Source organism: Nannobrachium achirus, assembly GCF_963921795.1.
Source record: "Nannobrachium achirus genome assembly, chromosome: 22".
Lineage (NCBI taxonomy): Eukaryota > Metazoa > Chordata > Actinopteri > Myctophiformes > Myctophidae > Nannobrachium > Nannobrachium achirus.
The window spans coordinates 9581613-9601994 of record NC_137829.1 but is presented as its reverse complement, the minus strand read 5'-3'; the positions used below and the strand labels follow the sequence as shown (position 1 = coordinate 9601994).

Here is a 20382-nt window from a genome sequence, read left to right as displayed (position 1 = left end):
CATAGGCTAAGCTAGGAACCACTGCATCGAGTCTTTGCACTTCTAGCCACAGCCCGGACGGCAAAGGAAGGCGGACACGCCGGAGAGCAACAAAACAACCAAACAAAACAACGCTGTCTTAGCAAGACCATACCCGAGGGAAGTAGGGGTGCTGGGGGTGCGGCCGCACCCCCTCCCCCACGTCCCACCGCACCCCCTAAAGGGGGGTTGGGGGGAAAATATTGCCGATCGGCAAGTAGAGGCTCTGACATCAGTGGCGTGAAGTAGGAGCTATTGGCTACTTCTATTTCCAGTACAATTTCAAAATAAACATGTGTTGAATGATCGATTGTATAGACAAAAAAAAAAAAGAAAGGCTCTTGTTTTGAAATGTGCTTCTGGGCACTGTTCAGAGAGGAAATGGCTTTCAAAGGACTTCCCTTTTAACTTGTCTGAACGTCTGTCTCTCCGTGCGTAACTGATGCGTCATGGACTCGGTGGATTATAACAATACGGCCATAAAGGAATATACAGAACACCAAGACAACACAACCTAGGCTATGAAGACATTAAACATCGCCCTCTGCTAGCCCTGGCGTCCTCACTGGTGAGTCGTGGGCTCGTGGCTATAGACTTGTAATGATGAATGAATGCTATGTTATGCTGCTGTGCTGCCTGGCTAGGCTAACGTTTGGGCTAGCTAGTGGCTAATGGCTATGGTGTACCAGAACCATCGCCAATGAAGCCTGGGTTTCCGAGGCTAGCTGTTTCCTAACACTGGGGTCTGGACCGATGTGGCAGACACGTTGTATGGGTCACAACGCACTGAACACAGTGCGAAGCAACTCGTTGTGAGCTTGTACATCTGCTATTTTCACTACTTGTTTGGTACAAGGTAGTAATGTCTCTTGGTTCACGGGCTAAAAAGTTTGGGAACCATCATACTTGCTGTTGTAGACAGGTTCACGGGCTAAAATGTTTGCTTGCTGTTGTAGACAGTGGTGTAAAGTAACTAAGTAGATTAACTGAAAAGCTCTGGGAACTGAATGATTTTATGAAACTGGCACTTGTTGTCTGACTGTTGGTACCAAGAAATCCAGACTATATACCGAAAAGTACCTGATTTAATATGATTTAATATAGGAAAATACTCGTTTTAGCCGACTTTATACCCGAAAAATAGGGCCCCCATAACTATGGGGGCCACCCCCATAACTATGGGGGCCCTATTTTTCGGCGGCGCATTTGGCGCCGCTAGAGGGACCCCATAGCTCTCGGAGTATAACTCAAACTCTGCTGTAGTGTCACACCAGGGTGATTTAACAAAGGAACGAGCCTGTATGCATATCAATAGTCCATCCATTGCCTGACCTGCTAACTCCTGTAGAATAGGTGATAAGCGACGTGCGCGTGACATCATTAAAATTGCATCCCCCCCCAAATATTAAATCACCAATAATACAACACTGGGCATGAAAAAAACCCCTCTCTATACTTGGTTCCCTGCTATTTTCCCTATACACCAAATACTTTCAGCAGGAATACCTGACGTACAAGCTCAACAACTTGTTGTGTCACGACGTGCGCTGTGAGCTAGTAGATCTGTTATTTTTGCTGAATGTTACCCAACATGGGGATGCTATGGTTCATGTGGTTAAATAGTTTTGTGTTACTTACATCTCAAACCAGAGTCTGTAGACTTGCATATACAGACACACGCACAAATAAAAAAGGGGTAGAGAGAAAAAACTCCAATCATGAGTGAACCCTCCCATTTTCCCCAAATCTCAAAATGATTTCCCATAAGAGAGAGTGGGGAGAACTGAGAAAAAAAAAGTAAAAAAATAAAAAAGTGAAAAAGAAGAAAATAGACAAAAGAAAAAAAAGCAATCTGGTGGTATAGCATGAGCAGAGTGAGTCCTAGTCATTATGCTCAGCAGAGGCTGGCTGGGTATGTGGGTCAGCCAAGTATGGATGCTGGCGTTTTCACAAGCTCTTTGAGGAGCAAACGCAGCTTTGAAACTTGCGCAAGAGGCCATCCACTCGTTACAAACATCAAACGGCACCTCCAAATTAACGGACGCCCCGGCAAATTAGCCGTCTAGCGAAGACCTGGGAATTCAAAACAGCTCGTACCAATCGCCGTTGTCGGTCCAATTTAATTATGTAGCAGCGTGAGCATTTTAGGCTACAAAACCGTCTATAATAGATGACTCCTGCTATACTGTAGGGATGATCCAATGATTAAAATATGAGTTCAATACGGCGCAACACAGAGAGCGAAGACAATTCAAAGGGGAGGGGAAGAAACCGGCTCTGAACAGATAGATCCGGAAAACTAAGGCAAAAAGCAAACAGAATTGTAGAGAAGAAACAAAAGTTGCTATCCAATTTCTGGATGTTTGCTTTCCTATCTGTGCTCTAGGGAGGCAGCCTGGAGAGCCCCCCCCCCCCGGTCCCGTCCCCCGGTCCCGTCCCGCTGTCTGGGCCTCCACAGGGGAGGGTGGGCATCATTCCATGACATATTGAGACTGATCTCTTTTTAAATGGGCAACAAATTGAAAATCTGTCTCCTCTTTTTTCCCCTGTGCAGCCACGCACGCACGCACGCACGCACGCACGCACGCACGCACGCACGCACGCACGCACGCACGCACGCACGCACGCACGCACGCACGCACGCACGCACGCACGCACACACACACACACACACACACACACACACACACACACACACACACACACACACACACACACACACACACACACACACAGGAGCGCCAGGGTGTCTGTGTATATATGAGTGCGTGTGTGTGTGAGTGTGTGTGTGAGAAGGGGTATTAAAGAGAGAAAGGGGGCAGAGAGATAGAGAGAGAGAGAGAGGGAGGGAGAGAGAGAGAGAAAGAGAAAGAAAAATGGAGAGAGAGAGAAATGGAGAGAGCGAGAGAGAGAGAGAGAGAGAGAGAGAGAGAGAGCGCTGCAGAGGGAGACCGTGAAAATGGGCTGCTGTCACTGAGATAGAAGTGGAGATGGAGTCTGATCACTGGCGTCTGTGTCTACCAGAGAGCCTGTTATGGATAGATGCTCTGTCAGAGCACACGCTCGCACACTCACACAGCCTTATACTTCCTGCCGTTCTTGACAAAAGACATTAGTAAGAAAGGGCCAGGTAATGTGAGGGTGGGAGGCTATGACCCAGGGATGTGAAGAGAATGTTCAGGGGCTGAAATTTCGAAAGGGGCCTTTTGGTGAAAACATCGAAAATAGCAGAGCTCAGCGCGGCGAAATGTGAGCTTGGAGGTCGGCTATTTTCGGTGCTTGATACCACACTGAACTATAAGCATAATCAAGTCTATACTGGAGATGTGGCATAACGGCATGTATTTCTACACAGAGAGGGCAATTCTTTCAACATAAGATACTGCATTCAAGTTCAGGAGAGTTTGGACAAGGCAATTCTCTTGAAAGCTGCCTTCAGGTATGGCATGGAACGAGGGCATTTGCATTTCTTTCACCATAGTGAAAACTACATTCATGGTCTGGAGAGGGCACTTTTTACAGACGGGTAAAAGGTCAGGGGCTCAAGCCCCCTTTGGTGTCTATGTGCCTGGGCCGGGTAATGTGAGGGCCCAGGCACGCACGCACGCATGCACGCGCATGCACGCACGCACGCACACACACACACACAGGTGACATCATTCAAGTGTGTGGCAGTGGCAGGTCTCCCTACCTCCGTCGATGTCCTCGCTGCCAAAGTTCCTCCTGTAGAAGAGCATCAGCTCGATCTTGTAGCACTTGTAGAGGGAGATGAGGAAGATCAGCAGCAGCAGGATGGCCCCCAGCCCTCCTGCCAGCTCCACCGTGTACATCAGCTCTGCTGGGAGGGGGCACACGCACACGCACGAGCATACATGCACAGTCACATCACACATGTACACACATGCCCATGTACATGCATGAGGACGCACGCGCGCGCGCACGCACACACACACACACACACACACACACACACACACACACACACACACACACACACACACACACACACACACACACACACACACACACACACACAGGGTGTGTAATTAAAACCACCGAGGCAAACTTGTTTCCAATTTCCACAGTTTGAATGCTTCCCCTGCTATAAATGCACAGAGGTGTGACACAAAACAATTTGGTATCTCGTGTAAATCGGCGGTGCACTTATTCTTCTCAGGTTTTTTGACTCGCAGGCTTTAACACACCTCCCACCCAGACGACTGTACCTCCCAGTTAAACTCACAAAATGAGATACCACGGGCTATGTACGCGCGGTAACATTTGCTATAAAGCTGGCACATTCATCCCCGATTCCCTCACTCAAGTGGTGGAGGCCGGGGCAGCATCAATCTCCAGAGGTAAGAGACATGAGTGTTATAATGAGTTTGGGGAAAAATGAGAGGGGGTGGAAACAGAGAGAGAGAGAGAGAGAGAAGAGAGAGAGAGAGAGAGAGAGAGAGAGAGAGAGAGAGAGAAAGAGAGTGGTGGAGAAAAAGGAGATGATGAGAAATTGGGTTCATTGTCTCTAGCAGGAGTGCGACAACAACAAAGCTCTGCTCTTTGGCTGTGTTCCATAGTGGGGGGGTTTCTGACAGTTTGTGGATGTGGATGAAGATGAGATGCCTTAATTCATCATTTTCAAAGTGGGGTCCGGGGAGGTCCTTGGGGAGGTTCCAGTGGGTTCCCAGCAAATATTTTATGTATAGGGTCAAAAATCAGTTTAACCACTTGAACCCTACACATTTTTTATTTGATAATAGGCGTTGTGAGCTTGCGGATCCGCTATTAATTTCCCTGGCACAAAAATATTTTCAGATGGGGGTTTCCACGGACAAATATATATTCATTTGGGTGTCCATGACATGAAAACGTTTGAGAAGCAATGCCTTAATTTACACATCTCTCCAACTCTCATTTCCATCTCTCTCTATCTCTCGCACTCGTTCTCCCCCCATCCAACACACACACACAAAAACCCACGTAATTTCTCCCTTCCATTTTCTACACCTCCTCCTCCTCCTCCCTCCTTCACCTCTGCTGCTCTCCCCAGAGCCCTCGCCTGCAGGAGGGATGACTTATGTTGTGTATTAAAGCAGCATTTACCTGGCTGGCTCCGCTAGAACAGGTGCACCTTATATCTCTGTCACCCGCAGACCCACCCCCACCCGGGAACGCCATGGCAACCGCACTGCACCTTCCATATCGTCACTGTGGGGCGGAAACCTCGTTTCTCCAAGTTTCAAATTTGTATGTTGTTTCGTAAAGTAAAGCCCCGCTTCATCATACAAGACTGTCACATAAAACTAGTGAAAACAGCCGAACTAAAACTAGTGAAAACAGCCGAACTACAAGCACGCAACGCCTCGCACCGTTGCGTGCTTGTAGATCGGCTATTTTCACTAGTTCAAATCATTTTTAATACGATGACTACAAAACGAACGGTTTTGGACATACAAGGTTTCCACCCGACAACGACGATATAGCGGCCAGCCTGGAATGTGTAACCTCCATCAAAGCCCCCTGAATACCACTTTTCTCCCTTCACCTCCCCTCCCCTCCAAGTGCGCTCTCTCTCTCTCTCTCTCTCTCTCTCTCTCTCTTCTCTTCTTTTCTCTCTCGCACTCTTTTTAGGTAGAAAGGAAAAGGTGGTCCATAGAGACACCCACCCGCAGCCCAACTGTAGGGATTATGAATACTGCATTCTGGGAAGGAAGGCATGAAATAAACATCGGAATAATGAGGCGGTGAAAGAGAGCGAGACAGTCTCACTCACTGTAGAGAGACAGAGAGAGATGGGGAAGGGGCAGACAGGCAGACAGACAGACAGACAGACAGACAGACAGACAGACAGACAGACAGACAGAATGAGAGAAATGGAGGGTGCCGGGGGAGAGAAAGAAATGATTGAAGATCTCTCCTAATCTCTGTGAGTTTCTCTTTGGAAATGCGTCCTGGAATGTCTACAAATATGACTCAAAGCAACACCAGGGGAGTCTACACAAGGTGCACATGCTCCCCTTAACACATTTAGGGTTAGAATTATTGAATGCTTTGAATTATTGAAAAATAGCAGATAAACAAGCTCACAGCGTGGCACAGAGTGCAGTGCTGTGAGCTTGTAGATCTGCTATTTTTTTAAATGTGATTTTCTTTTAATATATATTTTTTTAAACGACCATTTGTAACTCAAATATTTGCTTCTGGGTGGTCCCTGGAACAACATGTTTTGAGATGAGGGTTCCGCAGCCAAATACATGTCATTTCAGGGGTCCTTGACATGAAAAGGTTTGAGAACCACTGATTTAGAAGAAGGATGTAGAAGACATTTATACAATCGGGTCAAAAATATTCAAAGACTTGCACAAAAGTTCATGATTTTTCAGAAATAGCAGATCTACAAGCTCGTGAGCTTGTATATCTGCTATTTTTCAATAGTTAAAACATAAAATAATGGTTGAAGTGGTTAAAATCTAAAGTGAACCAGATTTGCGTTCAGGCGTAAATGGAATAAAAGTAATAGGGGAGAGGGGAGAGAGTGGGAGAGAGACAGAGATACAGACTTGCTATGTAAATGTATGCCAAAAATTACTGGCCTGTTGGGAAAATGCAGAGGACCAATTTGCTGTTTAAACAGCCATCAAATTACCTCTCTCTGCTAAGTGACAACCGCTGCATGAAGACAGCGGCGGCAGACACGCCGGTGAGCCAAAATAGCTATGCGGATGTCACTTTATTTATTTATTTATAAAAAAAGACAACATATAAGACAACAAAACCCAACGGCGCGTCAACCTAGATTGCTATGGTAGTGAGTAAACACATGGGCTCTAGAAGAGGGATAGAGGGGAAAGAGTAATTAAGAAAAACACAAAACACAATGGAGGAAATCATACTGGGGCTGGCAGAGCAGACTGTTTGTTGTCAGCGTTATTAGCCTTCAGTGTGACGCATCAACACTTATGAGGGATTATTAGTATTAAAGGAGTAGTTCACCCCTAAAAAAAATGAATTATGGTAAATGTACCCCCATTGATTCCTGCATTTGGGTCCACATCCGGAATCAATGGGGATGCATTTATTGTAATCCAATTTTTCCAGTCTTAGGGAAAAGAATATTAATGAACTCAAGTCTCCAACGTGTGAGTAATCATCAATAGACAAAAGGTCATTTTTAGGGTGAACTACTCCTTTAATAATAATATTTTGTTATTATCATTATTATTATATTATCTTTAATTGACAATATCATTGGACGAACCAGATGCATTGTAGTGTATACAGCACAGGTGCACATTTTCAACACCTGTCCACATGGACAGAATAACACTAGTTTAAAACCCAATCAAGCACAACAAAAATAAACAATATATAGCCTATATAATAGTAATAATGATCAACATCATAAAAATCAAACGCAATACTTTAACTTGAACTACGCGAGCACAGTTGATTTGATTTCAACCATATGGAGGTGACACTTTCTGTATGTGTGAGGTGCACCTGGATGAGGCATTTTTCCATCTGTTTGAAGTGTACGGAGCTTGAAGACTGTCTATAGCAGGGGTCGGCAACCCAAAATGTTGAAAGAGCCATATTGGACCAAAAAAAAAAAAAAGAAATCTGTCTGGAGCCGCAAAAAATATATAAAAGCCTTATGTATCGTCGTTGTCGGGTGGAAACCTTGTATGTCCAAAACTTTATTTATCATTTAAAAAATTAACTAAACTAGTGAAAACAGCCGATCTACAAGCACACAACGCCTCGCATCGCGAGGCGTTGTGTGCTTGTAGATCTGCTGTTTTCACTACTTTTGTGTGTCAGTCTTGTATGATGAAGCAGGGCTTTACTTTAGGAAAAAAAAAACATGCAAATTTGAAAGTGACGATAACAAAATCGTTAAAACAAAAAAATATTTTTTTCCCCCTATCTTTTCCCATTTTCATACATTTTTTAAAAAGCTCCAGGGAGCCACTAGGGCGGCGCTAAAGAGCCGCATGCGGCTCTAGAGCCGCGGGTTGCTGACCCCCGGTCTATAGGCTAATCCTCACAATCAAGTTACAGAGCTCTTACCCCGCCTGAAGAGCTGGATGGTGGCTTGGCGACGGCCGTTGCCATTCTCCACATAACAGGAGTAATTCCCCAGGTCCACCTCTTCCACCGAGTCGATCGTCAAGGAGATGGACACTTCCTGCTCCCCAAGATGCTCCTTGACAACCCTTTGAAACCATTCAGAGAAGAGACGACAGCACTCAGCATACGGCAGGGGTGGGCAACTTTGATGCTGGAAAGGGCCACTATATTTTCACACATACTCCAGAGGGCCACAATGAATTATAGTAAAAAATAGTAGATCTACAAGCTCAAAACGCGTCGCAGTGCGACGCGTTTTGAGCTTGTAGATCTACTATTTTTGCTAATTCTTTAATTGATATCCTGAAAAGTTATATCTTTTTTTACCTACAAATCACAAATGCATTGGACATTGATAAAAAGACTAGTTGTTACGTGTAGGCTGCTAGTCATCAAGAAGGTACTAATATAGGGTCGACTGAAGTAATTAAAGCGGGTCATGTTTGCACGTTTGGAATTATAACAGCTGAAATCAATAACTTGCGGGCCGCATTAAGTAAAGGTGAGGGCCGCATGTGGCCCCCGGGCCGCCAGTTGCCCATGAAAGGCATACGGGGTACAACAAGGGGTGTCGCGCCAAATTCTGGGCCCTGGATACAAGGATTCACTCACATTTTGTGCTTTAACTATTGAAAAATAGCAGATATACAAGCTCAAAGCGTGGCACCGAGTGCCGCGCTGCAAGCTTGTAGATCTGCTAGAGCTTGTAGATCTGCCCCGAAGCAAAATTTGAGTTACAAATGTTCGCTTAAAAATACATACTGCATTCAAAGATTTGCACACATTTTCACGACTTTTAAAAAATAGCAGATCTACAAGCTCGCGGCACGGCACTCGGCGCCGCGCTGTGAGCTTGTATATCTGCTATTTTTCAATAGCTTGCAACCACGATGAATCAACCATGATGTATTATTGCTGTTGAATGAGGTTAGCCTTACGAACACAACAGGGCTTTCTAAAATCTCACCTGCACAACCCAAGTCAATATTATTCTGTTCAAATGGTGTGTTTCTTTTAAATGTGCAAATAAACAAATAAAAATAAAGAATTAACCAAGAAGTTCTGATTTAAATAGTTTACTTCTAGTCTGGAATTCCAGGCTAGTTTACTTGCATCAAAATACAAAAAGTTTAAATCAGCGTACACAAACGGCCGGGGCAACAAATTGTGTGTGTGTGTCATTAAAAGCCATGTTTGTGCGGAGCACACTCAGCATATCGTGCCTTAATTCCCCCAGGGGTTGCGGCGATAAAACGTGTCGTAAGCGTCTTTCAGTACGCCATACACAGAGTATATTTCGCGGGGGCCCCACGCGCTACCGTAAGTACTTCATGGTATGTTAATTTCTTCCTCGGCACTCCAAAACATATGAGAAATGAAAATCAATAAGGGCTCTTCTTCCGAGCGTGGTGGTGGGGAGGAGGGAGGGAGGGAGGGAGGGAGGGTGAATCAAATAACGACGACGAGAAGAAAATCTTTTTATAGCGGCTGCCATGGTAACCGCGAGGAGAGAAAGTAATATTCCATAAAGTAAATGAGAGTCCCCTGCTGGGCTGCTTGAGCCTGATGGAGGGGAGGACGTGGGAGATAACGCTCGCTCATACCTTACTCTCACTACTTAGCCCACATTTCGTCACTGTGTCGGGCAGAAACCTTGTATCTCCAAGTTTCAAATGGGTACATTTTTTCTCAAAGTAAAGCACTGCTTCCATCCTACAGGGCCATAGCGCAAAAGTAGTGAAAACAGCCGATCTACAAGCACACAACGCCTCGCACCTTCATTTTAAAAATGATTAATACAAAACAAACGGTTTTGGACATACAAGGTTTCCACCCGACAACGACGATTTACTGCACCCCCAGAAACAAAGACAGCATGATGAAGGTGTGTGTGCGTGTGTGTCACTGTGCGTGTGTGTGTGTGTGTGTGTGTGTGTGTGTGTGTGTGTGTGTGTGTGTGTGTGTGTGTGTGTGTGTGTGTGTGTGTGTGTGTGTGTGCGTGCGTGATCTCTTTGTTACAGTAATAAGGGCTATTTGTAACCTGTAAGCCAAAAGAAAGGCAACACAAAGTTGTGTCTGCATCTGTGAGTGTTTGAGAGAGAGTGTGTGTGTGTGTGTGTGTGTGTGTGTGTGTGTGTGTGTGTGTGTGTGTGTGTGTGTGTGTGTGTGTGTGTGTGTGTGGTGTTGCTCTTTGTTGGCTTTCAAGCGAATAAACTGTACAGCTTGTTGAGGTGATTTGTCACCGGTAATTGAAAGTACATCATGGGCTTTTGTATATACTGTAAGAGGGCTGAAAGCCGAACTGATGGTATTTGTAGTTTAAAATGAGGTTGTTGTGTGATGAAGGGGTTTAGTTGGCCTGGGAGGGAGGGAGGGAGGGATTCACTGCCCTCGAGGGAATGGCGGGCTCTTTGAAGACTCTGGTTTTCATAATAGAACAGTGGTTCTCAACCTGTGGGTCCCCAAATTATTTTGTGGGGTCCCCAGATGATTAACCTAATGTACAACATTGTTTTTCACCCAACAGTAAACACACCAACATAATATTTAAGTGTATAGAGGGCATATGCACATTTCTAAAGTGACAATTTAAGGACTTTTTAATACCTCTAAAATGACAAATTAAACATTGGACAAATTGTCAAATATTAGAGGCAGAAACTGTGAAAATTGCCGATCTACATGCTCACAACGCCTTGCAACGCGGCGTTGTGAGCATGTAGATCTGCTGTTTTCACAATAGAACCGTGTTATACAAAATGTAATCTCAACTCCTCAACTCTTAGTGCTCGTCAGGGTCGTGGGGTCCCCAGTTAAAATATGATTATTTTCGGGGTCACGGCATGAAAAAGTTCAGAACCACAGTAATAGAACACATTAACAGGCTGCAGAACCCCCGTCGCCACACACAACGTGACAGCCTGCAAAAACATGGTTATTGTTCGAAGGAAGTCTCGGACAAAGTTTAGGAAGACAAGCCTAAAGCTGGGCGAGTGACTAGGTAGTGAGAAGTGCCGTGTGTGTGACTGTGACAACCCAGATGGTTGATCTAAATGGCAGATGCTCACACAGAGACAAACGCATGAGCTGAGAGGCTGATTGATGGAAAGAACAGACATGCACCGAGTGTACTCATTTGGAGCAAATGACCTACTTACGTAAAGTTCAGCTGAACATTTTTCCATATCAAGTAGAACTGTGTAACTCTTGGTTAAAACTAATCGTGAAAAGTCTGTGTTTTCCCTTTTTTTTTTTGCCTTGTGATTGGTGATTTGTGTTATTGACGCCGACACCTGACTGAGTCAATCGGAGGAGCGTTTCCAAACTACGCCGTGCTGCAGACACTCTTTCTTTTCAATATTCCCTCACTTCCTCATTAGAAAATCCACCGTGTTTGCTCATTTAGTGATCAATTTCCACTTTCTTCATTCCCTTTATTCGTTCAATCCAGAGCGCACCTGCAGACCACAGTCGGAACAGGACTCGGTCAATGAATTATTGATCACGTCCTTCATTATGCTGAGCCAGATTTGTTTTGCTAATTTATTAATCTCTGCACACCATGCTAATGTCCAGTCATGCATGCTATGATAACAACAATAGCCCTGTCCTGGCACACGGTGCAAATGAGAATTTATGGGCCCGAGTTTCCATAGGAATTAACTCCTCCGAATCAATAGGCTCAGAGTTGTGTAAGTAGAAGGCTGCATAGATTCTGAACTCAAGGTATGAGTGCTCTTCTCTGGGCTTGAGTTGTGCTGCTGCTGATGCATTAGTTATAAAGCAAGCAATCTAAGACTGTGTGGGTGCCAGCCCGAACTGCAGAGGTAAACTTTGGAAACACATCCATGTTGACTGCATCACTGGAATGGGCAATGGCTCGGCTGCAGGGCCTTGAAGCAAGCGGAGATTTGTTCACGTTCAGTCTCCTTTCTCTTTTATGTCTCCACGTCTCCCGTGCACTGTCCCATCCCTCTTCCGAGCTGTCTTCACAAGAGTAAAGGCCGAGGCATATTGGTGGGATCAGAGTGGGCCTCGGGTAATGCCATAGACAATAAAGAATGCATGATCAAATACATTATTGATCCGCTGCATGAAATATCGCTATGAATTATTGAACAGATGACCCCTCAGCTGATGAGTGGGGGAATCCTGGCATTAGGGGGCATGGAAGGAGCGAGTGAGCGAGCGAGAGGGCAAGCGATTAACTGAGAGAGTGTTGTGCGGTGGTTGTTGGGGGTTAAAGCAAGCATTGTTTGAGTTGTACATGCACATGCAAAGTCACGATATCACGACAGATGCGTAAACCTTCTCTTATCTCCTCTTTTGTTCCCATATCTTCCTAGCCATCCACCCCCCGCCCCCAAACACACACACACACACACACACACACACACACCGGCATACACTTCCCGCTTTCTACCACCCTTTTGTTTCGCTCTTCTCCCCTCCTATTTCCTCCTCCTTCTACGTGGATCTACACCCTCCACCATACCCCCGATTCCCTCTCACCCCACCCTCCCCTCGGCTCCCCCTGGCCCATCTGCATGCTGCTATAGGTGGCTGCGGTGAGGGCGATAGCGAGAGCGGTGGCGGTGTGAAAAATGGCGGTTGTTAACCATCTGACAGGGCTGTCTCCCCAGAGCTGCAGTCTCTCCAAACAGCGGCAGGCCCCTAATGGGAAACATGCAGACGGACCAGAGAATGGACTTGTTTAAATGTGCAACACCGCGGGGAGAGAGAGACATGAAAATGGACTTGTTTTAAATGTCTTACGGCCCTGAGCGGGAGGCTTGCTGGACCCACTTTTACTATGTAATCCCGGCAAGGTAAAGACGGAGAGAGAGAGACTTGCATGTGCACATGCCTTGTTTAACTATGTTACACCAGAGAGGGAGACAGTGTTTATGTACAGCACAACGGCTGTAGAGGAAATATACTGGGATAGTTGAGCAAAGCTCAGCCTGTCCACTTCCACAGCTAAATGATAGGGAACTGATATCTGAACTGCAAAGAGAGAGTGAGAGAGAGAGAGAGAGAGAGAGAGATAGAGAGAGAGAGAGAGAGAGAGAGAGAGAGAGAGAGAGAGAGAGAGAGAGAGAGAGAGAGAGCTTAACAGTGGTAGAACTGTTTAAGATTTGCCTTATTTTCTTGAAATTGAAAATTCAATAAAAATACATTAACACAACTCGTGCCTCTTAATCTGAAGGTTGCTTGTTGCCTTGGTGCCGCGCCGTTTCCTCCGTCGGCCGCCGCTATTATTTTGAAGGGCTGGAAGGGGGTTGTTTTTGTTTTTTTGGATTATCACTTGACGGCAACGATTACGTCATCTAGTCACATGACAGTGTGAGCCGAGAAGAGAAACATGGCTGCGCCCTGCTGTGTGTATTGTTTACATCAGATCTGGTGCAAAATGGCTCAAAATGGCTCTTTTGGATTAAATGAAGTCTCTTTATGGGCCTCTCCATTGACTTAACATGGAGGAGCTTCACTTCGCGTGCACGCCCAACGTGCGTTTTAAACAAATCGCGGACATTACCGATGCGGCCGCGACCGGAGCTACATTATGTAAGTATTAATACATTTACTGTAAATACGGTGAGCGCTGTCAACGGCGTCATGTAGTCACCGATTTGAATGACGGTGAGGATCGTCTACAGCAGCAGAACAGTTAAGCAAAAAAAAAGAAGAAAAAAAATAATCAGGAGGCAGATATCTTTGGCATGCTAAAGACGATGAGTTATGAAAGAGGGCTGTAGTTGGAGCAGCAAAGTCCTGGCCTTTCACTATCAAATAGGAACTATAACAGTTTAGTGAACATCAAAGTCAACAGGTGGAAAGAAGTGTATCATATCGGCATATGACTGAGACCCTGCTCATAGTATTGTTTTTTTCTTTTATCATTTTTTTTATCCCACAATTTTGTAACCCATTTTTTCACCCAGTGCCAATTGCCTAAGCTATGTAATCCTGGGCTCTGCTCTCCCTCTGCCGTGCCTGGGGAGACAACGGACTGACCTCATGCTTCCTTCAATGCAATTCAATGAATACTGCCTGCAGTAGTCCATGTTGTTTCTTTTCACCTGACAGGGGGGATTTCCTCGGTATGGACGTAGCACGTGGAAGGAACACGTTATTCCAACTAGTTACTTTCCCCTCCATCAGGCGCCCCGGCTGGCCAGGGGGAGGCATTATTGAGACCAGGATTACTGCATGTTTTTGTGAGGATATCTACCCTAGGAGATACGGGGAGAACATGCAAACTCCACACAGAAAGGCCCTTTCATAGTATTGTTAAAGGTGAAAACGTGGTACCCGTCTGTTAGTCTGTGTCCCTGTTATGTTTCTTGGTGCTGAGCCAAACTGTAAAAACAGAATCATGAAAAACAAAGAGGGGGCTCACAACTGACTTTTGATAAATTTTCATTAAGTATAAAGGACCCTGATGGGTAGGAGTAACTACGTTTAACTACGTCAGAACTTGACCAAATCTGTTTGTGAGTTTCTGTTTGTGCGTCTCTGTCTCAAACTTGATGTTGTGTGTGAACAAGAGAAAAAGAGAGTTACCTGACAGAGACATAGGAGACAAAAAGAGACTAATAGGGTAATGAGGACAATTTATCCTTATTCCTTAATGCTGAGGAATGGACAGAAGCCCTCAGCCCCCTGACTATAATATATTGTGTGAAAATGAAATGAGTGATCTCTGACGTTATGGTGATGATGTCATAATGATGACGTCATAATGATGACGTCAGTCTTGCTCAAACATGGAGGGAAGACAGCCTGCACAAATCTTCATTGCAACCGTTCATGTAGTGTGTTATGCAGGCACGTGCCCTTTTCTGGGGTTTGAGCACATGCCCCCTCAGTGTTCTCTGCACGGCCCTGATGTACGTTAGACCAGAACTCCTCGTCAATATATAAAGGTGTGAAGATGTATAGTTTTTCAATTCATCGAAAGACGAGAGAGTTACCTGGCAGGGACATAGAGGGAGTGCGAGTGAAGAGAATAGACTTTGCCCTCTGACTTTGCCTGGATTGTGGGCTGGTGTTGGCTGGGTGCTGCACCTTGCGACCTGAGACAGCGACCACAATCTGTGCAAGTGTAGTCGCTGTCTGGGGTCGCCCGGCGCCGGTTTGAAGTTCAGGCAAAGTCCAAGATGTCAGGTTGGTCTGTGCTGTCCGTGCTAATATTGACGTCATGGACAGAACGGCTTTTGATTGGCCTGTGTTAATGCTGATCCATTCTTCTGGTTAAACTCTTTCTGGAAACGACGGACCAATCGAAGGCCGCCGTGTCCATGCCGTTAGGGACAAAACGGCGTTCGATTGGTCTGTTCTGTTTGGCTCAGATGTGACATCATGGTCAGAACAGCTTTTGATTGGTCCGTGCTAATGTTTGTGCTAACACAAAGTGAAACATAGGAGCCGTTTGCACCGCTCAAAAATCAACTAATAAAGAAGATTAATTATAAGCAAAAGTGAAATAAAAAAATATTAACAAGACAATTACCTCTCTCTCTATATATATATACACACACACACGCGCACACACAACACACGCACACGCACACACGCACGCACGCACGCACGCACGCACGCACGCACGCACACGCACACACACACACACACACACACACACACACACACACACACACACACACACACACACACACACACACACACACACACACACACACACACACACACACACACACACACACACACACACACACATACATTATCATACTCATAAGGGCTGATATATCTTACTTTATGTCGCTTTCCTGTACTCTCTCTTCATCCAGGTCCTCAATGAACTTCTCCCCCTTCATCCAGTAGATGAGTGGGCTCACGTCTCCGCTGTAGCCGAAGAACGCCCGGCATGTCAGGTTCAGGGCACCTCCTGTGAAGACAGGAAACATGACACGCTGTCACTCTCCATAGCTCAGCCAAGCTGTGCCCAGTATGCCCAGTATGTGTGTTGTGGCACATGGCAATGGCATCACATCATATTGATGCCTTGCGCCACTACACCACAGCAACACTCTGAATCATACCGTTGGTAGCAGGTATAGTATGGTAGGGACCTGTGTGCACGTGTGTAGAATTATTCTGTATTTTGTGGTTGTCAAGCAGAGTACATAGTCAAATGATCAGTGTTCATTTAACTCTGGACTCGCAGGGGTCTTCAACAGGGGGTCCGGGACCCCTAGGGGGTCCTCAGAGTTACTACAGGGGGTCCTCCAAATCTTTGTGTGATAGAAACTTTTTTATAGTGTCTCTATTCTGAGAACTTTAGCCAAAAATAGCAGATCTGCAAGCTCATTGTAGATCGGCTTTTTTTGGCAAAGAGGTTTGGTGTAGCGGGGAAAAAGGGCTGACCGAGTACAGAGGTCAAGTAAGTTTATTAAGTATTGACGGTTCAAGTGCTTAATTACCTGAAAACACACATTGACATTTCAAACGATAATGGAAAACCATATGGAATCTATGAAAAGGTTGTGGGGGTCCCTGTGTCATATCTCTCTCTATACTAAGGGGTCCTTGGCCCTGAAAACGTTGAAGACCCCTGCTCTGGAGAAAGTATCCCACGCACGCACACACAATAGCACACACATACATACATCTACAAACAAACACACAGGTCTGGAAGGAAATACACTGGAACAAACACAGGGGGGTGCTCAAGAGCTTCCTTAAACTCCCCTGGAGAGTCAGTGTCCATGGGAGAGGAGAGGAAGTGAGGGACCGCTCACCAGGGGTGTCACACCAAATTCTGGGCCCTGGGTACAAGGATTCACTGTGGGCCCCCCATGAATGGGAATGCATAATTATGCATTATTTTGTGCTTTAACTAATTGAAAAATAGCAGATATATAAGCTCACAGTGCCACACAGAGTGCCGCGCTGCGAGCTTGTAGATCTGCTATTTTTGAAAAATCGTGAAAATGTGTGCAGGTCTTTGAATATTTTTGACACGATTCTATAGATGTCTTCTAAATCCTTCTAAGGTTTTTTTTTTTGAAAACCCTTTGTTTCTATGTCAGTGGTGCTCAAACCTTTTCATGTGAAGGACGGAAGGACCCCCAAAATGATATGTATTTGGCCACGGACCCCCATCTAAAAATGTTAGTTTAGTTTTTTTGCTTAAAAAATACATACATTCAAAGATTTGCACGCATTTTCTCGTCTTTTCAAAAATACCAGATCTACAAACTCACAGCGCGGCACTCGGTGCCGCGCAGTGAGCTTGTATATCTGCTATTTTTCAATAGCTAAAGTATAAAATAATTAAGGCCCCTCCACCTTGGGCCCTAGTAACTCGGTCCCACTTTCCCCCCCAGTGTGACGCCCCTGACGCTTACAGTACTGTTTGTATCTCTTTTTTTATTTCGTAGAACTGTGGCCGGGTAGGAAGGTCAGCATTCAACAACAGCAGGTCACTGCAGAGCTGATGTGTGGGAGTAGTGGCTCACATCATCCTTTTACGTGATGCTTGTCTTTTGTTCCCACGTGCTGATTTCTTATCGGTTTCATATTCCACGCAAAGCAGAAAGAGATAATAATTGAATTGCAACGTTTCACTCACTGTAATAACAATTCATGATGCAATTTAGCTAAGAACAGCGTGAGATTACTCAACCTTATCTGACAATCGAACACAATTTACATTTTTCAAATGAAGGAATCCTTGATGGGCCAATAGATGGAAAGATGAATGCTAATGCTTCTTCTGTAAGTGCCCACGTGCTTGTGTGAGCCAATTAGAAATGGCATATTAGAGAAAAAAAAACTCTCACCTCCCATACGAGGACATTTCAAAGCCGTAATTGCCTGATATACACGCACGCACGCACGCACACACGCACACACACACAGTATACTATCCATAGGTAGTTTACTTTGCGTTCATCTGAAGTATCGTTCTCAAAGGGCACCGAGTGCAGCAATCACAAGCCACAGCCTCACACAGCAGCATGTAAACAGTACATGGACGAGAGAGTGAGAGGCTCATCATACACTACACACACACTCTATGATGAAGGACACTCCTCTCCAGAGGGGAGGGCCATGTGCTATGTGTCTGGCTGCGGGCCAGACGCAGAGATTTGAAGGACCGGGACAGAAGCTTAAAGGGGGTCGGGGGTTTGTGGGAGAGGCTGCCTCCACTGTTTCACAGCGGGGAATGTGAGGAGGAGTGTGAGGTGAATGGCAGTCTATTCTGGAAATAAAGACTTTTTTTTCCCTTCTTAAGACTACTCAGACTGTTTCAGCACCATGGATAGCTCCATGGCTTTAGCATCACAGTGCAATGAGATCCGTTTCAGATGGGTTGCTGCTAGTGCCGTAGGTTCCTTTGCTCTAGGGATGTGACGAAAATTTCATATCACCATTATTGTGACAAAAGAAATCGCGATTTACGATAATTATCGCGATAATCAAGATCCATTATCCTGGGGTGGAACATTTGCAAAAAAATAGCAGACCTACAAGCTCAAAGCACGTCGCAAATGCGACGCGTTGTGAGCTTGTAGATCGGCTACTTCTTGGCAAAGACATTTGATAGAGAGTGAAAAAAGACTGTATCAAGTACATTTCTATTATAAGTACCTTTTCCCAATTATAGAGGGTTTAAGTGGTAAATAGAAGGTGAATTGATCCCAGTGCATGACAGAGGACAATATCACGATAAATGTAATCTCCACAATACGATTATTGTTGTTGAGTGTTTTTTATCATGATAAACAACAATATCGCTTATCGTCCCATCCCTACTTTTCTATTCTCGTTTGTTTTATTTCAAGGGCCCACAATTTGATATGCATCAGACACAGAACCCCATTTGATATATGTATCCTCTGGGACAGTGTGTAATTTGACTCTAAGGCTCCATTTGGTTCCGAACTACCAATCATTTAGCTGGGGACCCCCTGGAATGCCCTCAAGGACCCCTGGCCTGGGCGTCCTTGGACCCTAAGTCAAGATCCAGTGCCCTTGCTAACCCTCCTCACCATACTATCGCCTTAAGGGAAACATTCTAAAAAAAATGCCTTGACCTTGAACAATGTCACACGCAGAGGGCAGACCGGAAGAAATCTCACAAGGTTATGTTTTAAATTCGGCCTGTGTACTCAAGCTTGAGCTTGAGACATGCATCCTCCCTAACCTGACCCACAAGCCAGACACAACTTCAAAAGATTTAGGTAGGGCAGCCACGGCATAAAGAAAGTTTTGGCTATTGCCGGCATGGAGGGTTGGAGGACAGCAAGGAATGAGCTGATAGCAGCGTCTGTGAAGAGCAGTGGCTGACATTTCCAAAGTTCAACAGCCACTCTCAGCTTGGTATTTGTGCAGAGCGCCAGGCTCTACAAAGGCTACACGCTGTACCTAGCAAACGAGGACCTATGTGTGTGTCAGCTCATACATGCGTACCAGTGCAAACGCGCGCGCGCGCACACACACACACACACACACACACACACACACACACGCCTGTGCGTGCCTACACATGAGCACACATTATGTTCATAGAGATATAGAGATACAGAAACACATCTCGCTGGTCTCGCTGGATTGCCTAATGCTCAAAATGAATAGAAATTATAAGCAGCTACGGGTGCAAATTGGTGTTTGTGGTGCTTATGTACTGTGGGCAATGGTGGAATTTTTTTTACTTAAAAGTATCAATACTCGGTTACAAGTAAATGTCCGGAATTCAAAATGTACTTGAGTAAAAGTATGAAAGTGTTGGCATCAAAATGTACTTACAAGTACCAAAAGTAAGTCAATGTTTGAAAATAGCAGATCTACAAGCTCACAACATGTCACATAATGATGCGTTGTGGTTGCGAGCTTGTAGAACTGATCATCTGCTATTTCCAAATAGCCAAGGCATTAAATAGGGCTAAAGTGGTTTATATATGTTTTATAATATTATATATATCTACTATATATAAGTACAATATTTGGATCCGAGATGTAGTGGAGTAGAAGTAAAAGTATTGGAAATTGGTGGAACAACTCTAAGGTATATTAATGACATATAGTTCAATGTTGAAAATGGGTGGTTCTCCCCTTTAAGTAAATGTACTTGGTTACTTTACAACACTGGTGTGTGCACAAAAATATGGCAAGCTTCCACGGTTCCACCGTGTTTTCTTTTTTTCTTCCCCCTTCTCCTTTCTCTTGTGGTTCATCATGCTCCCCGTGCTGCAGGTGTATCCCAGA

General features: G+C 45.1%; 1 protein-coding gene across 1 annotated transcript in view; it reads right to left on the bottom strand.

Annotated features, from left to right (window-relative positions):
- il1rapl1a (interleukin 1 receptor accessory protein-like 1a) overlaps positions 1-20382 on the bottom strand; it is a gene marked incomplete at both ends in the record, with an annotated part of 228427 nt that overhangs the window by 5643 nt on the left and 202402 nt on the right. Inside the window, 3 exons of the mRNA XM_080753113.1 lie at positions 3710-3856; positions 8089-8234; positions 15925-16057. Coding sequence (XP_080609239.1) covers positions 3710-3856; positions 8089-8234; positions 15925-16057 — 426 coding nt within the window. The remainder of the gene's footprint in view (positions 1-3709; positions 3857-8088; positions 8235-15924; positions 16058-20382) is intronic.